A 20,030-nucleotide genomic window follows, 5' to 3' on the forward strand; every position below is an offset into this window, starting at 1 on the left:
GAATTACAGGTCAGCCTGGACTAGAGTGAAACCCCACCTTGAAAAACCAAAAAAAAAAAGAAGAAGAAATAAAACAATATGCAGTAGACATCATATAAAGCCTAAAGTACCTCCTACGTATTCTGTTACAGAAAAAGTGGCTTTGGCAGGCATGGTGGTGCACGCCTTTAATCCCAGCACTTGGTAGGCAGAGGTAAGAGGATTGCTGTGAGTTCGAGGCCACCCTGAGATTACTTAGTGAATTCCAGGTCAGCTTGGGCTAGAGTGAGACCCTACTTCAAAACACCAAACCAAACCAAAAAAAAAAAAAAAAAAAAAAGTGGCCTAAACTCCTCAGCGCCGTTAAGCTTCAGCTCTGAGGAACGTGTCCGGGTGTCTGGGCAGGAAGTTGGCACAGCTCCCGGCCAATGTCCGAGCAGCACTTGCTGTTTAACCGGTGCTGCTTTGCGCCCGCTTGTTGCATGAGTGCTTCATGATGCTGCTTTTCTCTTTAGGTGCTGTTGAATTGGAAAACCTTCCATTAAAGAAAGATGCCTTGAAAGAACTGGAGCTGCCATTTGAAGTCAAGGCTGGTATGTGGAACTGAGGGAGAGGGAGGATGTTTTGAGTCTCAGGTTGTTTGGGACATGAAATCCAAGAGCCCTGGAGTTTGCAAGTGTTTGATCAGGAAGTGTTTAGATTGGGCTACTCCGTGGCGTCTGGCTGCTTGTGTCAGGATGTCCTTGGTATGGTGGTGGGATAGACTGGTGGTCCCCAGGCTGACCAAACCAGAATCTGGTGGGGCGGGGGAACCTGCGTGCTTTACATCCCAGGTGGTTCTTAGGTTTACTATGATGTGAGGACCTCTGTTCTAGATATGGGGCTTTACATTCCCAGAGAAGTCATTATTGATATTACTGACCATTAACTGCATGGGAAGTGGGCACTGGAGTAGTCTGCTTGGATTTCTTTCTTACTTCTGCCATTTTTTTTGCCAGTAAGGCCTTGAAGAAGTCACCCAACCACTCTTGTCATAATAAAAGTTATAAGACCTGAGAGCAGAGGTTTATATCTCTAATCCCAGCCATCCAGGAGCGTCTCACAGGAGCATGGCTAGTTGGGGCCTAGCCTAGTAATACAATGAAACCTGCCTCAGAAAAAGTGCTCATTGGTCGGGCCATCCCAGCCATTGGGAGGCAGTGGTGGGAGGATCACTGTGAGCTCAAGGCCAGCCTAAGACTACAAAGTGAATTCCAGGTTAGCCTGGACTAGAATGAGACCCTACCTAAAAAAAAAAAAAAAAAAAGTCATCCTTTAAGTTGCAGTTGAAGTAAGGAGCTCAGGGTAGTGTGGCCTAGGAGGCATGCGGCTGAGTGCTCCTTCGCTAGCACCACAGAACCAAAACCAAGAAGCAAGACATAGCTCGTATCACTGAGAGGAGCCAGTGAGTGAATTCACTGCAATTCCTCCCAACAGTGCTTAGTGCACGTTTATGTCAGCGTTTGTTAAGGAGTTGTGTAGATGCTGGAATGAGTAAGGAAATAGGAATTGTGGAACAAAAGGAGCCATTAGCCAGGCATGCTTACACATGCCTGTAATTCCAACTGTTCAGGAGGTTGAGGCAGGAGGATTGCAAGTTTGGGCTGAGCTACATAGTGAGCCTGATGCCAGCAATTTCGTGAGACCTTGTCTCGCAATGAAAGTTAAATAAAGAGCCAGGGGTGTGGCTTAGTGGTAGAGCTCTTAATCAACTTGTGCCAGGCCTTGGGTTCCATCCCCAGTACTGCAAAATGACAGAAAGAAGGAAGGAAGGGAGGGAGGAAAGAAAGGAATAATTCACCAGTGAATGACCACTTGCCAAATTCACCTTTATTCAGGTGCCTGTCATCATCCAATAGCCTGTTGATGTCAGAATTTCCAAAACATGGAAAGCACTAAAAAGTTCACAGGCATCTAACAAGATGTTCTTTCTCCTTACAGGTTTAATTGGGAAAGTGACACTTCAGATCCCCTTTTATCGCCCTCATGTGGACCCTTGGGTGATCTCCATCTCCAGCCTCCACTTAATTGGTGCTCCTGAGAAAATCCAGGACTTCAGCGATGAAAAGGAGAAGCTGCTGGAAAGGGAGCGCAAGAAAGCGCTGCTTCAAGCCCTGGAGGAGAAATGGAAGGCAAGGCACAGAACCTTCTAGCTGTAAGGTGCGGTGGTGACGTTGCCGTGCTGAAAAGCACTAGATTCTGCTGACACTGGCTCTTTCCCTTGCAGAGTGAACAGCAGCAGAAAGGAGAGTCCTACTGGTACTCAGTGACTGCCTCGGTTGTTACGAGAATCGTAGAGAACATTGAAGTGAGTCCTGTTTACTATTAGTGTCTCTTTTTGTGATGCTGTGGCTCGAACCCAGGGCCTTACTATGTAAGTGTACTGCCGCTGAGCTGTATTCCTAGCCCGAGTCTGGTTTACTTTTTTTTTTTTTTTTTTTTTTTTTAATTTTTTTGAGGTAGAGTCTCACTCTATCCCAGGCTGATCTGGAAGTCACTATGTAGTCTCAGGGTGACCTTGAACTCACAGCAGTCTTCCTACCTCTGCTGGGATTAAAGGCGTGCGCTACCACACCCTGCTTCTTGTTTACTTTATGGAGAAGAAATGTGAAGGTAGTTTCTCCACCTGTCCTGTGTTTCACTTCTGTGTTGCTTGTTTCTTGTGGGTTTAGCAGGCACAGGGTATGCGTGGGGCTGGCTGCTCAGGTGTGCCCAAGAGAAAACTTGAAAAGCAGGTTGTGCGCTCTGAGGCAGATGCAGGTTTTTCTTGCTTCAGCCTCTGTGAGTAGGTGTTTCCATTTCACATCCGGTTCTCTCATCACACATGATAGAATCCCACTTGCTAAAGGATTTATCTTTTCAGAAGCCAGATTAGCTAAACCTTGATGACTGTGGTTTCAGAGCAAGTCATTTAACCTCTCTGCACAGTGAGAGAGGGAGAGGCACCTGCTGTCTTGTACTTTACATTGTAAATTGTGAATGGCCCACTGAGATAGCAATCTCTGGTTGATCTATGGTGTTGACTTGATAGGCTGTAGTCCTTGGGCTATTGATTGTGTTTTCTACTTTAATTATGATTTTGTTTTATCAAAAACTGGATTAAAGCTGCACACCTTTGTTTCCAGTTCTTGGGAGACAGAGATAGAAGGATTGCTGTTTGAGGCCACTGTGAGACTACATAGTGAATTCCAGGTTAGTCTAGGCTAGAGCAAGACCCTACCTTGAAAAAAAAAACAAACAGCTGGGCGTGGTGGCGCATGTCTTTAATCCCAGCATTTGGGAGGCAAAGGTAGGAGGATTGCTGAGAGTTTGAGGCCACCCTGAGACTCCATAGTGAACTCCAGGTCAGCCTGAGCTAGTGTGAGACCCTATGTTGGAAAACTGAAAAAAAAAAAAAAAAAAAGAAAAGAAAACAAACAAATAAAAAAACCTGGATTAGTTGTTAACCTTAATGTTATTAGAGTTATGTTCTGTAGGGAGTTCTTACAGTGTCAAGGTAACCCAGGCTAAGTGTATCCAGGTAGATTATGTTCCTCAAAAGTACAATTTGAGGTTCTTGGCTTCTATATCTTTGATAAGACTTTTGTTTGTTTGTTTTTCTAGGTAGGGTCTTACTCTAGCCCAGGCTGACCTGGAATTCACTGTGTATGTCTCAGGATGGCCTCAAACTCATGGTGATCCTCCTACCTCTGCCTCCTGAGTGCTGGGATTAAAGACATGTGGCACCATGAAAAGAGAGAGGAGATTAGGTTATATGTTAGTTGTTGGCTAAACAAACTCAGTCTTTTTGCAGTCCTAAGATTTTCCAGGCCAGAACTGTGAAGTGGCCTGAGTTGTCCTGAGGATGCAGCCTTAGGCTGCTGGAGACCATGCTGAAGTTTGGTGAAGTTTCTTGAATGCAGTGTTTGTTCAGAGTTTCTGCAGTTCTCAGGATTAATGTCACCCTGCGTTTCCATTTATCAATTGATAGGTTTTTGGCTTTTATGAATGAGAGTGCTGTAAACATTTGTGTATAGTGTTTTGCGTGAATGTGTTTTCAATTTTCTTGAGTATTATCTGGGACAATTGTCTTATATTGCATGATAACTGCTTTTTGAGATGCTACCAGACTTCTAGAGAGGTGGCACTGCATTATAATCCCCCAGCAGAATGCGAGCATTCCAGCTCTCCACCTCTGCCTCATTGCTAGGACTCTGGCCACTTTAGTGGGTGATGTCTCATTGTGGTTTGATATGCATTTTCATAATGGTTAATGATGTCAAACCCTTTCTATAAAGGTTTATTTATGTGTGCCTCTGTGTGTGTGTGTGTGCATGCACATGCATATGTATGCCAGAGAGTACCAGATGCTTACATTTTTTGCATCAGGTTTGATGTGGGTGGCTGGGGAGTTGAACCCAGGCTGGTAGTCATTGTAAGCAAGTGCCTTTAAGTACTGAGCTATCTCACTAGTCATTCAAACACATTTTCATGTTTATTTGCTATGAATATTTTCTTTTTCTTTTTTGTGGTTCTAAGGGCTGAACCCAGGACTGTGTAAATGATACATGCAGCTGGGTGTGGTGGTGCATGCCTTTAATCCCAGCACTTGGGAGACAGAGGTAGGAGGATTGCTGTGAGTTCGAGGCCACCCTGAGACTCCATAGTGAATTCCAGGTCAGCCTGGGCTAGAGTGAGACCCTATCTCGAAAAACAAAAACAAAACAAACAAAGAAAAGAAAAGATAAATGCTGCTAAACACACATTTCCACTGAGTTACATTCCTAACTCCCTGTTGTTATTATCTGTATATCTGGGAGAGAGAAAGAGAGAGAAGAGGAGAGAGAGAGAGAGTTGGCATGCTAGGGCCTCCATCCACTGTAGACGAACTCCAGACACATGCATCACTTTGTACATCTGGCTCTATGTGGATACTGGGAAATGAAACCCAGGCTGTTAGGATTTGCAAGCAAGTACCACCAACCACTGAGTGATCTCTTCAGCTCCTCTGTTACTGATTTTTATTTTATTTTATTTTTTGGTTTTTCTGAGGTAGGGTCTCGCTCTAGCTCAGGCTGACTTGGAATTCACTATGTAGTCTCAGGGTGGCCTCGATCTCATGGCAATCCTCCTACCTCTGCCTTTTGAGTGCTGGGATTAAAGTCATGTACCACTACGCCTGGCTGTTACTGATTTTTAGATAACTAAAAGCAGAACTCTTTTTCCTGTGGCTTCTTATGTAAGCAAAGAGAAATAAATACACACGTAGCAATATACAAAGTTTATGTGTCTTTTGGTATTTCTGGGCTCACTGTGCTGGGGCATAGAAATAGAGGTGGTAGTAATAATTACCTGAATATAGTGCTGTTGCTCTTTAAAGGTTTACATCATCTCCTGAAATATGTAACAGAAGCATGTTAGCTTTCTTCTTGAGGTAACTCTCATCACAAAGAAAAGTCATTTCTATTCAAGTTGTGATTATCCCGATTTTAGGAACTTTTAGAACACTGCTGTGATTTAATCCCCACCTGTGTGAGTCCAACTGCAGCACTTATCTACATGTGTCTTTTTGTTTTTCTCACCTTTGCAGTTAAAAATTCAAGATGTTCATTTGCGCTTTGAAGATGGTGTCACCAATCCTGCCCATCCTTTTGCATTTGGCATCTGTATTAAAAATGTGTCCATGCAGAATGCTGTGAACGAGCCTGTGAGTATCAAGTCTGACTGCCGCCCAACAGAGCGCCGTCTAGGGGACCTGGGCTCTACCATTTATTTGTCCTTCCATGTTTCCTTAACGTGGTTCTGTCCTTCCCCACTCCTCCCACCGTGGGTATGCATGTCTCCTGTGTAGCCAAGAAAATTAACTTGTGGAGAGAAGGAAACAGTTAATGTTCTTTGGCCTCTTGTAATACAATACCACTTTTATATTGATTTATTATTTATTTCTTTCAAGGTAGGGTCTTGCTGTAGCCCAGTAGTCCCAGGCTCGCCTCACACTCATAGCAGTCCTCCTCCCTGTGCCTCCTGAGTGCTGCGATTGAAGGCGTGTGCCCTCTTCCCTGACTGAGGGGCAGAGTGCAATTATATGACTGTAGAGACGACACTCTGCCATGTGGCTTTTCAGGGAAAAAGTCACCTCTGTTCTCCAACATGCTTTCACCCGAACACAAATCTCTAAGCCTGCATTGGGCCTTCTCATTCATTGAACCATGGCTCTTCTCTGTCTGCCTTCCGCTGTGTCCTTCAGGATTCTGTGAGCTTTGGCCTGGGCTGGTAAAATATCCTTTCCATGACTTTCAGGCTTTGATTTATTTTATATCTGTGATGCCCAATAACATGCACCCAGAGAAAACAGATGGGCTTTGTTTAGTACATGGGGGCATGTGGCTGTAGCTCTTTGAGCTGGGAATGGCCAGCTCAAAGTAAGTAAACATTTCTAAAATGTAATTGGCTCCCATATACTTGCTTATTGTCTTGACACATTCATGACTTGTTTTATGAGGGTGTGCGTGTGCTAGGGTCTCTTGTAGCTGCAAACAAGATGCCTGCTCAGCTTTATCTGGGTGCTAGGGAATTGAACTCAGGATGATAGGCTTTGTAAGCAAGCACCTTTAAGTACTGAGCCTTTGCCTTAGCTCCCAACTCATAGATATTTTGACACTTATCTGTATAGTGATGTCTTTTTTATTTGTCATAATATCTTATATTTTTTCTGTATAATTAAATTATGCATGTTTGTGTTGTCAGCTAGTTGGATTGTGTTTATTTATTTGACAGAAAGAGGTAGAGGGCCTGTCAGGGCCTCTAGCAGCTGCAAATGAACTCCAGATGCATATACCACCTTGTGCATCTGGCTTATGTGGGTCCTGAGGAATTGAACCTGGGTCCTTAACCATCCCTCTAGCCTTTTTTTTTTTTCCTTTTGAGGTAGAGTCTCGCTTTAACTAGACTTGAACTAGAATTCACTATTTAGTCTCAGTCTGGCCTTGAAATCCCAGTGATCCTCATAACTCTGCCTCTGGAATTCTGGGATTAAAAGTATATACCGCCATGCTGGGCTGTGTTTTTTACTATTACCAGGTAGAGTCTCACTCTAGCTCAGCCTGACCTAGATCTCTCTCTGTAGTCCCAAGCTGGTCCTCCTACCTCTGCTTCTTGAGTGCTGGGATTAGACCATGCCTGGCTTTGTTTGATTTTAAACTTTTTTTTTTTTTTTTTTTTCGAGGCTGACCTGGAATTCACTATGGAGTCTCAGGGTGGCCTCAAACTCACAGCAATCCTCTTACCTCTGTCTCCCGAGTGCTGGGATTAAAGGCGTGCGCCACCACGCCTGGCTCTGATTTTAAACTTTTATGTCAGGGCATGTTTTCATTCAATTTTGAATCCCCAGTCCCTTGTGAAGGTCCAGTGCTTGATTTGCCCATGGTTTATTGAGTGACTATATTCATGCATAGAGTCATCCTCTCTTCTCTTTATCACCTCAGGTACAGAAGCTAATGCGGAAAAAGCAATTAGATGTGGCAGAGTTTAGCATCTATTGGGATGTCGATTGCACTTTGTTGGGCGATTTACCTCAGGTGGAGTTACAGGTATGTTTGCAGCACGGGTCGTGGTTGCAAGACTGCAGGCCAGCCGCGCAGGAGCTCCGCCTCGCAGGCTCTTGTCTCCTGTGACTCCTCATCCCATCCCTTCACTCTTGCGGTTTCCAAGGGTATTTGCCTGAGATGCTTGCGGTGTCTATAACTGAAGGAGACACAGTGTGGTTTGTGCACGTCTTAAATATCAGAGTACTCCATTAGGTTTCTTTGCTTCTTTTTCACTCAGAGTTATGGTTTTAGGATTCATTTGTATAGTGAGTTCATGGCTTCTTTCTACTGTTCACATGTTACGAACATACTGTAGTTGTCATTGGTTTTTAAATGATTTTAAATGACTAGAACAATCGATCTGATTTTCAAGAGGAGCTCTTTGGCTTGAGTTTTCTGCTGAAACACTACATTTGGTACTATTCCTTTAAAAGATATTGAACAAGTTAAAACTCATCAATCAGATGTAGGCTGGCTATGGTGGTGCACACCTTTGATCCCAGCACTTGAGAGGTCGAGGTAGGAGACCCTAACTTGGGAAAAAAACAAACAAACAGATCTAGAGTGTTACTGTTTGTGAAGGTTGCCACCTTGTGCGTCTGGCTTACATGGGTCCTGGAGAATTGTACCTGGGTCTTTTTTTTTTTTTTTGAGGTAAGGTCTCATAGCCCAGGCTGACCCGGAATTCACTATGTAGTCTAAGGGTGGCCTTGAACTCATGTTGATCCTCCTACTTCTGCCTCCCGAGTGTTGGGTTTAAGGCGTGTGTCGCCACGCCCAGCTGGTCCTTGGGTTTTGTAGGCAGGTGCCTTGACTGCCATCCCTCTAGCCCTAAACTTAAATATTTTTCTAAAGAAGTTGTAGGTGTTTTAAGTGAAATACAGAGAAGTGACTCAATTTCTCCTCCCTCCAAGCTTATCTTTGGCTTGGAGGTTGCATACTGAATGCTTCTAGTTTGCTAGTTTGACTAAATAAAACTGGCGCAATACGTACCTGAACACTGTGTAGCTATTAAAAACAAAGATAAGATTTTGATGATGGACATGTGATGCTTCCTAAGTTAAAGTTGCTGAAGTTTAAGAAACCAAGGCAAGCCACCTGTGGTGGCATGTGTCTGTAATCCCAGCGGCTCAGCAGGTTGGGCAGGAGGATTGTGAGTCCAGGCCAGCTGGGCTACATAGTGAGACCCTTTCTCAAAATGAAAGAAAACCAAACCAAACCAAAACAAAAAAGCTACAACTTAGAAAAGAAGACACCAAGACTTTCTGGAATATGTCCAGGCTACCTCTGGCCTGAGATAGAGAAGGCTGTTCACACCCTTGGATGCCTCCAGGGGGAGGTGGGTGGCTGGCAAGAAGCCAGAGAAGAGACATTTCACCTCCTTGTTCTATTTTTTTTTCAAGGTAGTGTCTTGTTCTAGTTCAGGCTGACCTGGAATTCACTATGTAGTCTCAGGGTGGCCTTGAACTCATAGCAATCCTCCTACCTCTGCCTCCTAATTACTGGGACTAAAGGCATGTGCCACCATGCCCAGATCTTCCTTGTCTTGTAAATTCATGAGAATGCCTTACTTATGACATGTAGAACAAACATTTTTAAGGATTTTGACATAACATGGGCAGATTAGTTTAACATTTGCTGCTGTGACAGTCTATGGCTTGGCCTGACTGTTCTTCATAAAACCAGGCCAGAAGCAAGGCTGCTCCTAACAGAGCTGATGTTCTTGTGACACAGGAAGCCATGGCCAGAAGTATGGAGAGTCGCAGTCACCACTATGTCCTGGAACCTGTGTGTGCATCTGCCCTCTTGAAGAGAAACTGCTCGAAGGAGCCTCTGAGGTCCCGGCACAGCCCCCGGATTGAATGTGATATTCAACTGGAGACCATTCCCTTGAAGCTGTCTCAGGTACAGTTCTTCCCAGAGGTTCAGACTAACCTGTAATTGGGGTGAAGAAAAATTCCAGCAGACAGTTTTGATACTTAACAGTTCCCCAGTGGGAAAAATGTGGTGTGATAGCACTCTTATGTACTTAAGTTGGGTTTTCTCCACTTAGTTTTGATTCAGTGGGGTTTTCTGGTTGCATGTCCATGAATTGTGTGCCTGTGCGTCTGTGCACTTGCATGCATGTGGAGGCCAGAGAATATCAAATGTTCTCCATTGCTTGTGTGTGTTTCCTTGAGATAGAGTGAGTCCCTGACTCCAGAGGTGTCTGTCTTTATTTTTTATTTATTTTGAGGTAAGATCTTACTGTTGCCCAGGCTGACCTGGAACTCACTCTATAGTTTTAGGTTGACCTTGAACTTGTGGCAATCTTCCTACTTCTGCCACCTGAGTGCTGAGATTAAATGCGTGAGCCATCACTCCAGGCCAGAGATGTCTTTTTTTTTTTTTTTTTTTTTTTTTAATAATTTGCAAGCAGAGAGATGGGGTGGGAGGAGAAAGAGAATGGATGTTCCAGGGTCTCTTACCATTGTAAATGAACTGCGTGCCACTTTGTACATCTGGTTTTCCATGGGTACTGGACAATCGGACCCAGGCTGGCAGACTTTGCAAGCCAAGCCCTTTTAATTAACTGCTGACCATGTGCCCAGCACCAAGCTGCCATTTTTTTGGGAGCCCTAGTAATTGTCTGGATATGTTGTCACACTCAGCTATTTATGTGTGTGGTGGGGAATCAAACTCAGGGCAGATCAGCCCCTCTCAGGCCCTCCTTCTTTCATGGCAGGTGCTCTTACCTGCTGAGCCATCTCCTGGGCCTGATTCAGAATGTTTAAAGGCTGAGCAAAGCACAGAAGAGGTCTAGTATGTGAATAAGCATCTGCCAGTATTCAGAGAGCCATGCCTGATGCTGGTACCAGGGTTGCTGGAATTCAGCTTCAGCAGATGAATAGGCATTGCTTCATTGCGTCAAAGAACCAGTGCGTTCTAACCAGGTGTCGCCTCATCTCTAACACAGCTGCAGTACCGGCAGATCATGGGATTCCTCAAGGAGCTGGAACGAAAGGAGAGGCAGGCGAAGTTCCGGAAGTGGAAGCCAAGAGTGGCTGTATCCAAGAAGTAAGGGCATATTCTGCGTGAAACACTACTATTCATATTATTGTCATTTTATTTGAGGTTATTATTATTACTTTTTTGAGGTAGAATCTCACAATAGACCAGGCTGACCTGAAATTCACTTGGTCATCTCAGGGTGTCCTTGAACTCATGGCAGTCCTCCTACCTCGCCTCCCGAGTGCTGGGATTAAAGGTGGGCGTCACCGCACCCTGTTGAACCTCCTTTTCTCTGTCTCCTCCTAGGCTGTTTGGTCAGCAGTTATGTACAACTTTTTTTGCATAGTATTCATGTGTAACTTCAAGAAGAAAAATAAAACCCTCTTTCCATGTTACAGTGATAGACTTGACCAGTCTGTAGTAACGCTTCTTGAAGATCCTGTGCGTTTCCATGTGTTTTCTTAGAAGTTCACTTGAAACTCTGCAGTAGTCAAGTCCTTGGTAACTATCTTAAAGTGGACTTGTCTTCTAGTCAGCACTGATCTTCCCCTGGTAGAGGGGACTATGTGGGTGGTGTAAGCTAATCCTAGTCTGTATTGTTACTGATACGCAAGTTAGGGAGCTATGATTTGGTATTCTTTGTAGCAAATTGATCTTTGCACGTGTTGGGTTTAGATTAAACTCAGTCTAAGACACACACTAATGACTGAGAAGGCAAGACTGTCTCAGGAGCGGCGATACGGGCTGTGCTGGACCACCAGCACTGTGGTGCCCTCTACTGGGAGCATAACGGGCTGTGCTGTGTGGGCTGTTGCAGTTGCCGCGAGTGGTGGTATTTTGCCTTGAATGCCAACTTGTACGAGATCAGAGAGCAAAGGAAGTGTTGCACCTGGGATTTCCTGTTGCACCGTGCCCGTGATGCTGTATTCTACACTGACAAGTATTTCCACAAATTAAAAGGAGGATTACTGTCTGCAGATGACAAGGTGAGTGGACTGCCGTGTACCTGGTTTTCATTCAGAAGCTGAGAAATCACTGGATCTGTGAAGAAGTTCTGCCATGTGGAACCATTTTATAGGATATAGAGCTGGCCCTCTTATCCTGTAAGTGGGAAGTTCTTGGAAGGCCATTTGCTTTGCTTTGGCAAGAAGCGTCTTCTGTCTGCTGTTGCCCAGCCATTATGTAGGAGGAAGCAGACATGGCATGGTCTTGCTGGGCCTCGGTGCCAATCCTGTCTCCTGCAGCCCTCTGTGCGAGGCTCCACAGACTTGGATAACTTGGATGTAGTGTCTCTTTGAATCCTGCTGTCAGCCTAATGCTTGCTTTGTACAGTTCGTCTGTGACTAATCCCAACGGACTCTGGCTCCATTTTCTGTAGTCTTAGTGGACTTGATTGGCCTTGCCATCTTTTGGTGGTGAAGCAGAAGTAGGTGCCATGGGTGATGAAGGCAAGTCCACACTTGAATTAGCTGGCTGAAGACGCCAGAGCCGCCCTGCCAGGAGTGTTGGGCTGCCTGCTGGTCGGCGCTCAGTAGCAGCGGTGGCAGGGGCAGTTCCCATACTGGTTGTGCCCATCTTGCTGAGGGGAAGGCTGGGCAGCTTCTTGTTGGCTGGCAGACTGGGACTGGGCTGCAGGCAACTGCTGCTGCTGACGCTGACCCGCCTTGGGTCTGTCTGCCGTTTTCTTGTAGAGGAATGGGATTGCTTTATTGCTTGATTTGTTTATGAACATCAGGTTTCTCAGTAGCACTTTAGACCGTTCTCAATATTTTGGCTCAGGTTATTTCTCTTCACTACCCTTTTACTTTTTATTTTATTTTATTTTATTTTATTTTGGCTTTTTGGAAGGTAGGGTCTCAGTGTAATACAGGCTGACCTGGAACTCACTCTGTAGTCCCAGGCTGGCCTCAAACTCACCGCAGCTCTCCTAACTCACCTCCCAAGTGCTGGGATTAAAGATACATGCTGCCATACCCGACCATTTCATTTGTGTCTATGTGTGGGCCACAGCATGTGTGGAGGTCACAGGACAACTTTGAGGCCTCTGTGTTCTTTTTCTACCTTCTTTGAGACAGGGTTTCTTGCTGTAGTAAATGAATGCTGGTCTGGCTGGCCTGCAGGCTTCGGATTCTCTGGGCTTTTCCTCCCGTTGTCGTAGGCACATTGGGATCACAGATGCTTGCGCCACTTTGTGTCTGGCTTTCTGTAGATGCTGGGGAGAAGTGAACTTTGGGCAATGGGCTTTGCACGCAAGTGCCTTTAACCACTGCGCCTTCTCCCCAGCCTGTACATACCTTTAATCCCAGCACTAGGGAGGCAGAAGTAAGGGGCTTGCTGTGAGTTCAAGGCCACCCTGAGACTACATAGTGAAATCTAGGTCAGCGTGGGCTACAGTGAGACCCTACCTTGGAAAACCAATAAATAAAATAAAATAATGTATAATTATCTATCCTATATAATGTTTTATTCTCTAACATTAAGGAAAGGGGTGATGGGCTAGAGAGATGGCTTAACAGTGAAGATGCTTGCCTGCAAAGCCTTAAGGACCTGGGTCCGATTCCTCAGTACCCACATAAGCCCAAGGTGGTACATGAGTGCAGCTCTTAAGCTGACTCTTTCAAGTGAGAGGATTAGCACTTTCCCTGGGTGGGTGGCCACCACCAGCCAGGCTGCCTGCCCTGGGTATGTGTGTTGTGTATATGCATGTGCTCATGTCAGGGTTTCTTGCTGCTAAGATCAGATGCCAGATGCATTCACCATTTCTTGCACCTGGCTCTATATGGGTGCTGGGGAATGGAACTGGTCCAGTAGGCTTTACCAGCAAGCACTTTATTACACCTTTAACCACTGACCCATCTCCCTAACCCTACTTTTTTTTTTTTTTTTTTTTTTTTTTTTTTGAGAGGTAGGGTCTTCCTCTAGCCCAGGCTGACCTGGAATTCACTATGTAGTCTTGGGGTGGCCTTGAGCTCATAGCTATCCTCCTACCTCTGCCTCCTAAGTGCTGGGATTAAAGGCATGCGCCACCACGCCCAGGTTCTTGTTAAAAATGGGACATAGAGCTAGAGAGATGGCTTAGCCGTTAAGGCGCTTGCCTGCAAAGCCTAAGGACCCATGTTTGACTTTCCAGGTCCCACATAAGCCAGATGCACAAGGGAATGCAAGCATGTAGGTTGTACATGAGCACAAGGTGGCTTCAGCATCTGGAGTTTGATTATGGTGGCTGGAGGCCCTGGGCGCCAATCCCCCCCACCCCCGCATAATAAGAGAAAGGGCTGGAGAGATGGTTTAGCAGTTAAAGTGCTTGCCTGCAAAGCCTAAGGATTCATGTTTGGCTCTCCAGGTCCCATGTAAGCCGGATGCACAGTGACACAAGCATACAATGTCTCACATGTACCCAAGGGCGCACATCCTAGAGGCCTTGGTGCGCCAGTTCTCTCTCTCATTAAACACAAAATAATAATAAGACCAGTCTGTTGGGTTTGCCTCAAAAAATAAAGTAAAATTGGGATATAGCTGCTCTTTTTATTTTTACTTAGAGAGAGAGAGAATGAGAATATGGACAGACCAGGGCCTCCAGGCTCATGCGTCACCATGTGCATCTGGCTTATGTGGGTCCTGTGGAATTGAATCTGGTTCTTAGGCTTCACAGGCGAGTGCCATAACCACTAAGCCATCTCTTCAGCCCAGCTGTTGCTCTTTTGTAACTAGTATGAAACAAGTTAAAAATGAGCACATTGTTGCTAATATCCATGAGAAACTGGAAGGAGGCAGGGCCTGTACACACCTATGTGAGCTTGGCCCTCTGTTTCCCTTGTGAAACTGAGAAGAATGATAATCCTGGGCTGCTTTGGTGGTTTTGAGTTACTGCATGTGAAGCACTTTGGGACGGGCATCAGTGCACAGGGTGGCATGTCACTGCAGTGACCATAGTCCCTACATGCTACTAGTTCTAGGAATTGTGAACTGTGAACCTACTAGTGGCTTGTTGGAAACCAAGGGAAATCTGTTGGGTTGTAGGGAAATCCTGCTTAAGGCAGAAACAGCACTCTTGGAGTTAGGTATTTATTTGTCTTGTTTCTTGGCCTGCTGGGAAGTGTTGGGCAGTTGCTTCCTTGCTGAGGGTGCCCTGTTTCTCAAGAACTGCAGCATCTGGGTTACATTCCCCCTAAACAGGAGGAGATGTGTCGGATTGAGGAGGAACAGAGCTTTGAGGAATTGAAGATTCTGCGTGAACTGGTTTATGATCGATTTTACAAGCAAGAAGAACTGGCAGAGGTAAGACGCCCTGAGTGAGGTGATGTGTTCGGTCCTGGTACACACTGAGCTCTTTGGTTCTGGGAGGCCTTTGCTTCTGTCTGGGACAAATGACATCCAGTGGCACGTCACAGCTTGCTTTCTTCCGTAGGTGCTCAAACCCACTTCTTTGTGATTGCAGAGTCTACGAGAACCTCAGTTTGATTCTCCTGCAGCCTCACCTGGAGATGCAGAGGCTGGTGGAGGCAGCGGGGTCCTGCGGTACCTGCAGTCCTGGTTTCCGGGGTGGGGCGGCTGGTACGGGCAGCAAAGCCCTGAGGGGAAAGTGGCCGAAGGACTGTCTGCTGAACCGCATGAGCAGTGGATCCCCGAAGAGATCCTGGGTATGCCGGAACCCGCCCTGAGCCCACCCCTTCAGCTACCCTTAGTTTCTCCCCCACCTTTTTCCTTTAGTTCTTAAAAATTGGTCTGTTATTAATGCAACAGTCTTGGGTGTTTTCAGGTATAACCAAATTAAACATTTAGAAAATAGTTTGTTTCTAGCGATTGAGAGAAGAAAAGTTTTGGGACAGACTGTTGGCTGCTCCATGACTTTGATCACTGGTATGCTTTTGAACAGATCTGAGTGGTAGCTATTGGTCAGGAAAATAAATTGAACATGTCCACAGACTTTATACTCCCAAGCTTGAATGCCAGTCCCCTAGTACTCTTTGGACCTATGCTGTCCAGTATGAGTCCATAAAACAAATGACTGTTCAAACTAATGCAAATTAAATAACAGAAATCTCGTTTCTTTCTTGCTTTTTTTTTTTTTTTGTTTGTTTTTGGTTTTGGTTTTTTGAGGTAGGGTCTCACTCTAGCCCAGGCTGACCTGGAATTCACTATGTAGTCTCAGGGTGGCCTTGAACTCACAGCGATCCTCCTACCTCTGCCTCCCAAGTGTCTTTTTTTTAAATTTATTTTTATTTATTTATTTGACAGAGAAAGAGGAAAGAAGGGAGGGAAGGAAGGAGAGAAAGAGAGAGAGAGAAAGATGGGCATGCCAGGGCCTCCAGCCATTGCAGACGAACTCCAGATGTGTGTGCCCCCTCGTGCATCTGGCTAATGTGGGTCCTGGGGAATTGAACCTGGGTCCTTTGTCTTTGCAGGCAAATGCCTTAACTGCTAAGACATCCCTCCAGCCCCTTTTTTGGTTTTTCAAGGTAGGGTCTCCCTCTAGCCTAGGCTGACCTGGAATTCACTATGTAGTCTCAGGGTGGCCTTGAACTCACAGTGATCCTCCTATTTCTGCCTCCCAAGTGCTGGGATTAAAGTCGTGCGCCAACACGCCCAGCTGAAATCTGTTTTTTTTTTTTTTTTAATTTTTTGTTCATTTTTTATTTATTTATTTGAGAGTGACAGACAGAGAGAAAGACAGATAGAGGGAGAGAGAGAATGGGCGAGCCAGGGCTTCCAGCCACTGCAAACGAACTCCAGACGCGTGCGCCCCCTTGTGCATCTGGCTAACGTGGGATCTGGGGAACCGAGCCTCGAACCGGGGTCCTTAGGCTTCACAGGCAAGCGCTTAACCACTAAGCCATCTCTCCAGCCCTGAAATCTGTTTTTTTAATTGCATTAGCCACATGTGTCTTGCTACATGAAACCACTGCTATTTAGCAAGTAAAAGTCACCCACTACTTTGGAAAATGGATATCGGGATGCTGGCAATATTCTCTTTCCCATGTGTTCTCTTAAGCTGGCTCTCCTTGCTTTGTAGGCACCGAGGAGTTTTTTGATCCCACTGCAGATGCCTCATGCATGAACACCTACACCAAGCGAGACCACGTCTTTGCCAAGCTGAATGTGCAGCTGCAGCGGGGCATAGTGACTCTGTCACACAAGGAGCAGGGGTCTCCTCAGGCAGACGAGAGTGCGTTCATGCAGCTGGAGTTCTCAGGTACAGCCCCGTAGGGCCGTCGGTTCTTCTTTGTCTCTGTAGGTGCCAATGTTCCATTGACTTTACTTTCGTTGTTTGTGGTAGCTATAGTGAAATGTCACCCAAACTGTGACTGCTCCTTTACTCATAGGGAAACATGGGGCTAAGTCCTGTGATCCCCTGCCAAAATTAGTCAGCTGATTGGTAACTTCGTGGTTTTTTTTTTTTTATTTTTTATTTTTTTTATTTTTCGAGGTAGGGTCTCACTCTGGCCCAGGCTGACCTGGAATTCACTATGTAGTCTCAGGGGGGCCGTGAACTCACAGCAATCCTCCTACCTCTGCCTCCCGAGTGCTGGGATTAAAGGCATGCGCCACCATGCCCAGCTCAGTTTTTTTAAACTTTATTTTTATTTATTTATTTGAGAGAGAAAGAAAGAGGGAGGGAGAGAATGGGTGTGCCAGGGCCTTTGGCTAATGCCAACGAACTCCAGAAGCATGTACTGCCTAGTATATCTGGCTTATGTGGGTCCTGGGGAATCAAACCTTGGTCCTTTAGCTTTTTAGGCTAGTGCCTTAAATACTAAGCCATCTCTTCAGCCCACATTCTATAGTTCTAGGCTTGCCTTGAACTCACAGTGATCTTCCTACTTGGGCTTCCCAAGTGCTGAGATTAAAGGCGTGTGCTCATGTGCTTTCTACCATGCCCAGCAGTTTGTGTGTGTGTGTGTGTGTGTGTGTGTTCTTTTTGCTGAGGTAGGGTCTTGCTCTAGCCCAGGCTGACCTGGTGCTCACTATGTAGTCTCAGGGTGGTCTTGAACTCACAATGATCCTTCTCCCTCTGCCTCCCGAGTGCTGGGATTAAAGGTCTGTGCCACCGCACCCAGCTCATGGTATCTTAATAGTGCTCTATGAAATATTATAGCTAACACATTTAGAAACATACTAGGCTGTTGTTACATAATACCATTTCTTACATTTATCTTTCGTAGATGTGAAACTTCTAGCAGAATCTCTTCCTCGAAGGAATTCCTCATTGCTTTTAGTCCGGTTGGGTGGACTGTTTCTCCGAGACCTGGCTACGGAAGGAACCATGTTTCCTCTCCTGGTCTTCCCTAATCCAGTATGTACTGCAGTGGCATGGCCAACACGTGGGTGTTAGTGAATTGTGTCTGTTTTGGGAAAATGAGAAGTCATATTAACCTGATGATTCTGCTCTCTGATCATCTTAAGACAAACTGGGTCTGGGTCTGTTTCTTACCCTGTCCATAATTTTTTTGATTGGTTTTGGAGAGGGCATGACGTTAGACATTAAGTTTGAAAAATGATGTTTAGTGTCTATTCAGCAATTCCTTCGATGTGTGAGTTCCCGGCAGCATGCTAACATGCAGGGGGGATACTGGGTCTTAGCTGGGGTTTGACAAAGACCCAAGTGCTCTAAGTGCTCAGCACCCCGTGTGAAGTGCATGTGGGTTTGTTTGTGCTAGGATGGAGTGAGGGGGAAGGGTAAAATGGGTGTGTCTGTACAGTTTATTGTCCTCTCTGTTCCTCCCACTGATGCAATTTTTTTTTTTTTTTTTTTTTTTTTTTGGTGTGTATGTGTTTAATAATAGCAAAAAGAAGTTGGCAGAGTCTCCCAGTCTTTTGGTCTCCAAACCACATCTGCAGACAGAAGCGATCAATACCCTGGTAAACTTGTCTTACAGTATTTTTTTTTGTTTTGTTTTTTTGAGGTAGAGTCTCACTACTCTGGTCCAGGCTGACCTGGAATTAACTGTCATCTCAGGGTGGCCTTGAACTCATGGCAGTCCTCCTACCTCTGCCTCCCCAGTGCTGGGATTAAAGGCGTGTACCACCACGCCCGGCTTGGTCTTACATTCTTAAACTAATCCTTAAAAATACCTTTATCATGACCCCACTATCTTTGTTCAGGAAAGGACAGAGTGATTTCTCTCTTTTGTACTGTTGGTCTGTTTGGCCAGGAGGTAGCCTAGAGCTCGTTCAGTGGGACTCTTTTGCATAATGTGAACAAATATGACAACCAGCCTTTGCGACTCTTGTATTGAAAATTAGAGACTCAGACCTCACTGGGCATTATTTTTAAGATTTGCATAATTGCAGACTGATTGGAAAATGATTTAGAAAATGTCTTTCCCAGAACTCCTCACAGACCTGTGAAGAGTAAGGTCACTGATTTTTTTTTGTCTGTGTTCTATTTTATTTCTTCTTTTTCTTTCAGCTGCAGACCCAGATGACCCAGTTTTTGAGATGCTGTATGAGAGAAATCCAGCGCACAGCCATTTTGAGCGGCGGCTAAATGTCAGCACAAGGCCCCTGAACATCATCTATAATCCCCAGGCTATTAAAAAAGTAGCAGACTTTTTCTACAAGGGAAAGGTTCATACCTCAGGTTAACTTTTTTGTTTGATCTTATGTTACTTTTGAAAAACATCTTTGTGGTACTAGAAAGATGGATCAGTGGTTAAAGGTGTTTGCTTTTAGAGCCTATTGGCCCAGGTTTAATTTTCAAGCCATCCATGTAAGCAAAAAGTGGCACAAGTGTCTGGCATTTGTTTGAAGTGATAAGAGGTCCTGGCACCCTCCCCCCCCCCCCGCCGCCCCATACACATGTATGCAAATAAAAATAAAAAAGAAAGCTTTTCCTTTTTTTGGGGGGGTGTTTCAAGGTATTGTCTTGTTCTAGCCCAGGCTGACCTAAAATTCACTATGGAGTCTCAAGGTGGCCTCTAGCTCACAACGATCCTCCTACCTCTAACTCCTGAGTGCTGGGATTAAAGACGTGTGCCACCACGCCCAGCTTTTTTCCTTTTTTTTTTCTTCTTTGATCAGTTCTGGTACCCTGGACAAGTGAGCTGGCAGTGGTGAAAGAGGCCTGCAGCATAAGTGGACAGGACTGCTCTTGGATATGGACTCATCATCCTTGAATAGTGTCTTTTTTTCCAGAGACATCAATGTCCGTTGGTATTTTCTTTGTGCTGACATCCCTTTAGGATGCAGTTGTTTTGTTTTTTTTTTTTTTTTTGGTCTTTTTTTTCTTTTGATTTTTCAAGGTAGGGTCTCACTCTAGCCCAGGCTGACCTAGAATTCACTATGTAGTCTCAGGGTGGCCCTGAATTCACAACGATCCTCCTATCTCAGCCTCCCACGTGCTGGGATTAAAGGCATGCACCACCACGTCCAGCTTTTTTTTTTTTTTTTTTTTTAATACTTAGGATGGCATTTTCTTTGGTTGTCTAGGATATTTCAGATTGGTGCACTGAGGAA

General features: G+C 45.2%; 1 protein-coding gene across 5 annotated transcripts in view; it reads left to right on the top strand.

The window, feature by feature from the left end:
• Vps13d (vacuolar protein sorting 13 homolog D) overlaps positions 1 to 20,030 on the top strand; it is a 274,368-nt gene that overhangs the window by 17,969 nt on the left and 236,369 nt on the right. For 4 of the 5 annotated variants that reach the window (XM_045149288.1, XM_045149289.1, XM_045149290.1 and 1 more), the window contains exons 3-16: positions 495 to 572; positions 1,960 to 2,150; positions 2,246 to 2,326; positions 5,588 to 5,704; positions 7,482 to 7,586; positions 9,318 to 9,488; positions 10,540 to 10,640; positions 11,392 to 11,560; positions 14,751 to 14,852; positions 15,013 to 15,214; positions 16,588 to 16,767; positions 17,738 to 17,868; positions 18,359 to 18,434; positions 18,985 to 19,155. In XM_045149288.1, the coding sequence (XP_045005223.1) occupies positions 495 to 572; positions 1,960 to 2,150; positions 2,246 to 2,326; positions 5,588 to 5,704; positions 7,482 to 7,586; positions 9,318 to 9,488; positions 10,540 to 10,640; positions 11,392 to 11,560; positions 14,751 to 14,852; positions 15,013 to 15,214; positions 16,588 to 16,767; positions 17,738 to 17,868; positions 18,359 to 18,434; positions 18,985 to 19,155 (1,875 nt within the window). Of the gene's footprint in view, positions 1 to 494; positions 573 to 1,959; positions 2,151 to 2,245; positions 2,327 to 5,587; positions 5,705 to 7,481; positions 7,587 to 9,317; positions 9,489 to 10,539; positions 10,641 to 11,391; positions 11,561 to 14,750; positions 14,853 to 15,012; positions 15,215 to 16,587; positions 16,768 to 17,737; positions 17,869 to 18,358; positions 18,435 to 18,984; positions 19,156 to 20,030 lie in introns of those variants that run through there. The other variant, XM_045149292.1, reaches the window with a different exon arrangement.

This window comes from Jaculus jaculus, chromosome 5 (assembly GCF_020740685.1).
Source record: "Jaculus jaculus isolate mJacJac1 chromosome 5, mJacJac1.mat.Y.cur, whole genome shotgun sequence".
Classification (NCBI taxonomy): Eukaryota; Metazoa; Chordata; class Mammalia; order Rodentia; family Dipodidae; genus Jaculus; species Jaculus jaculus.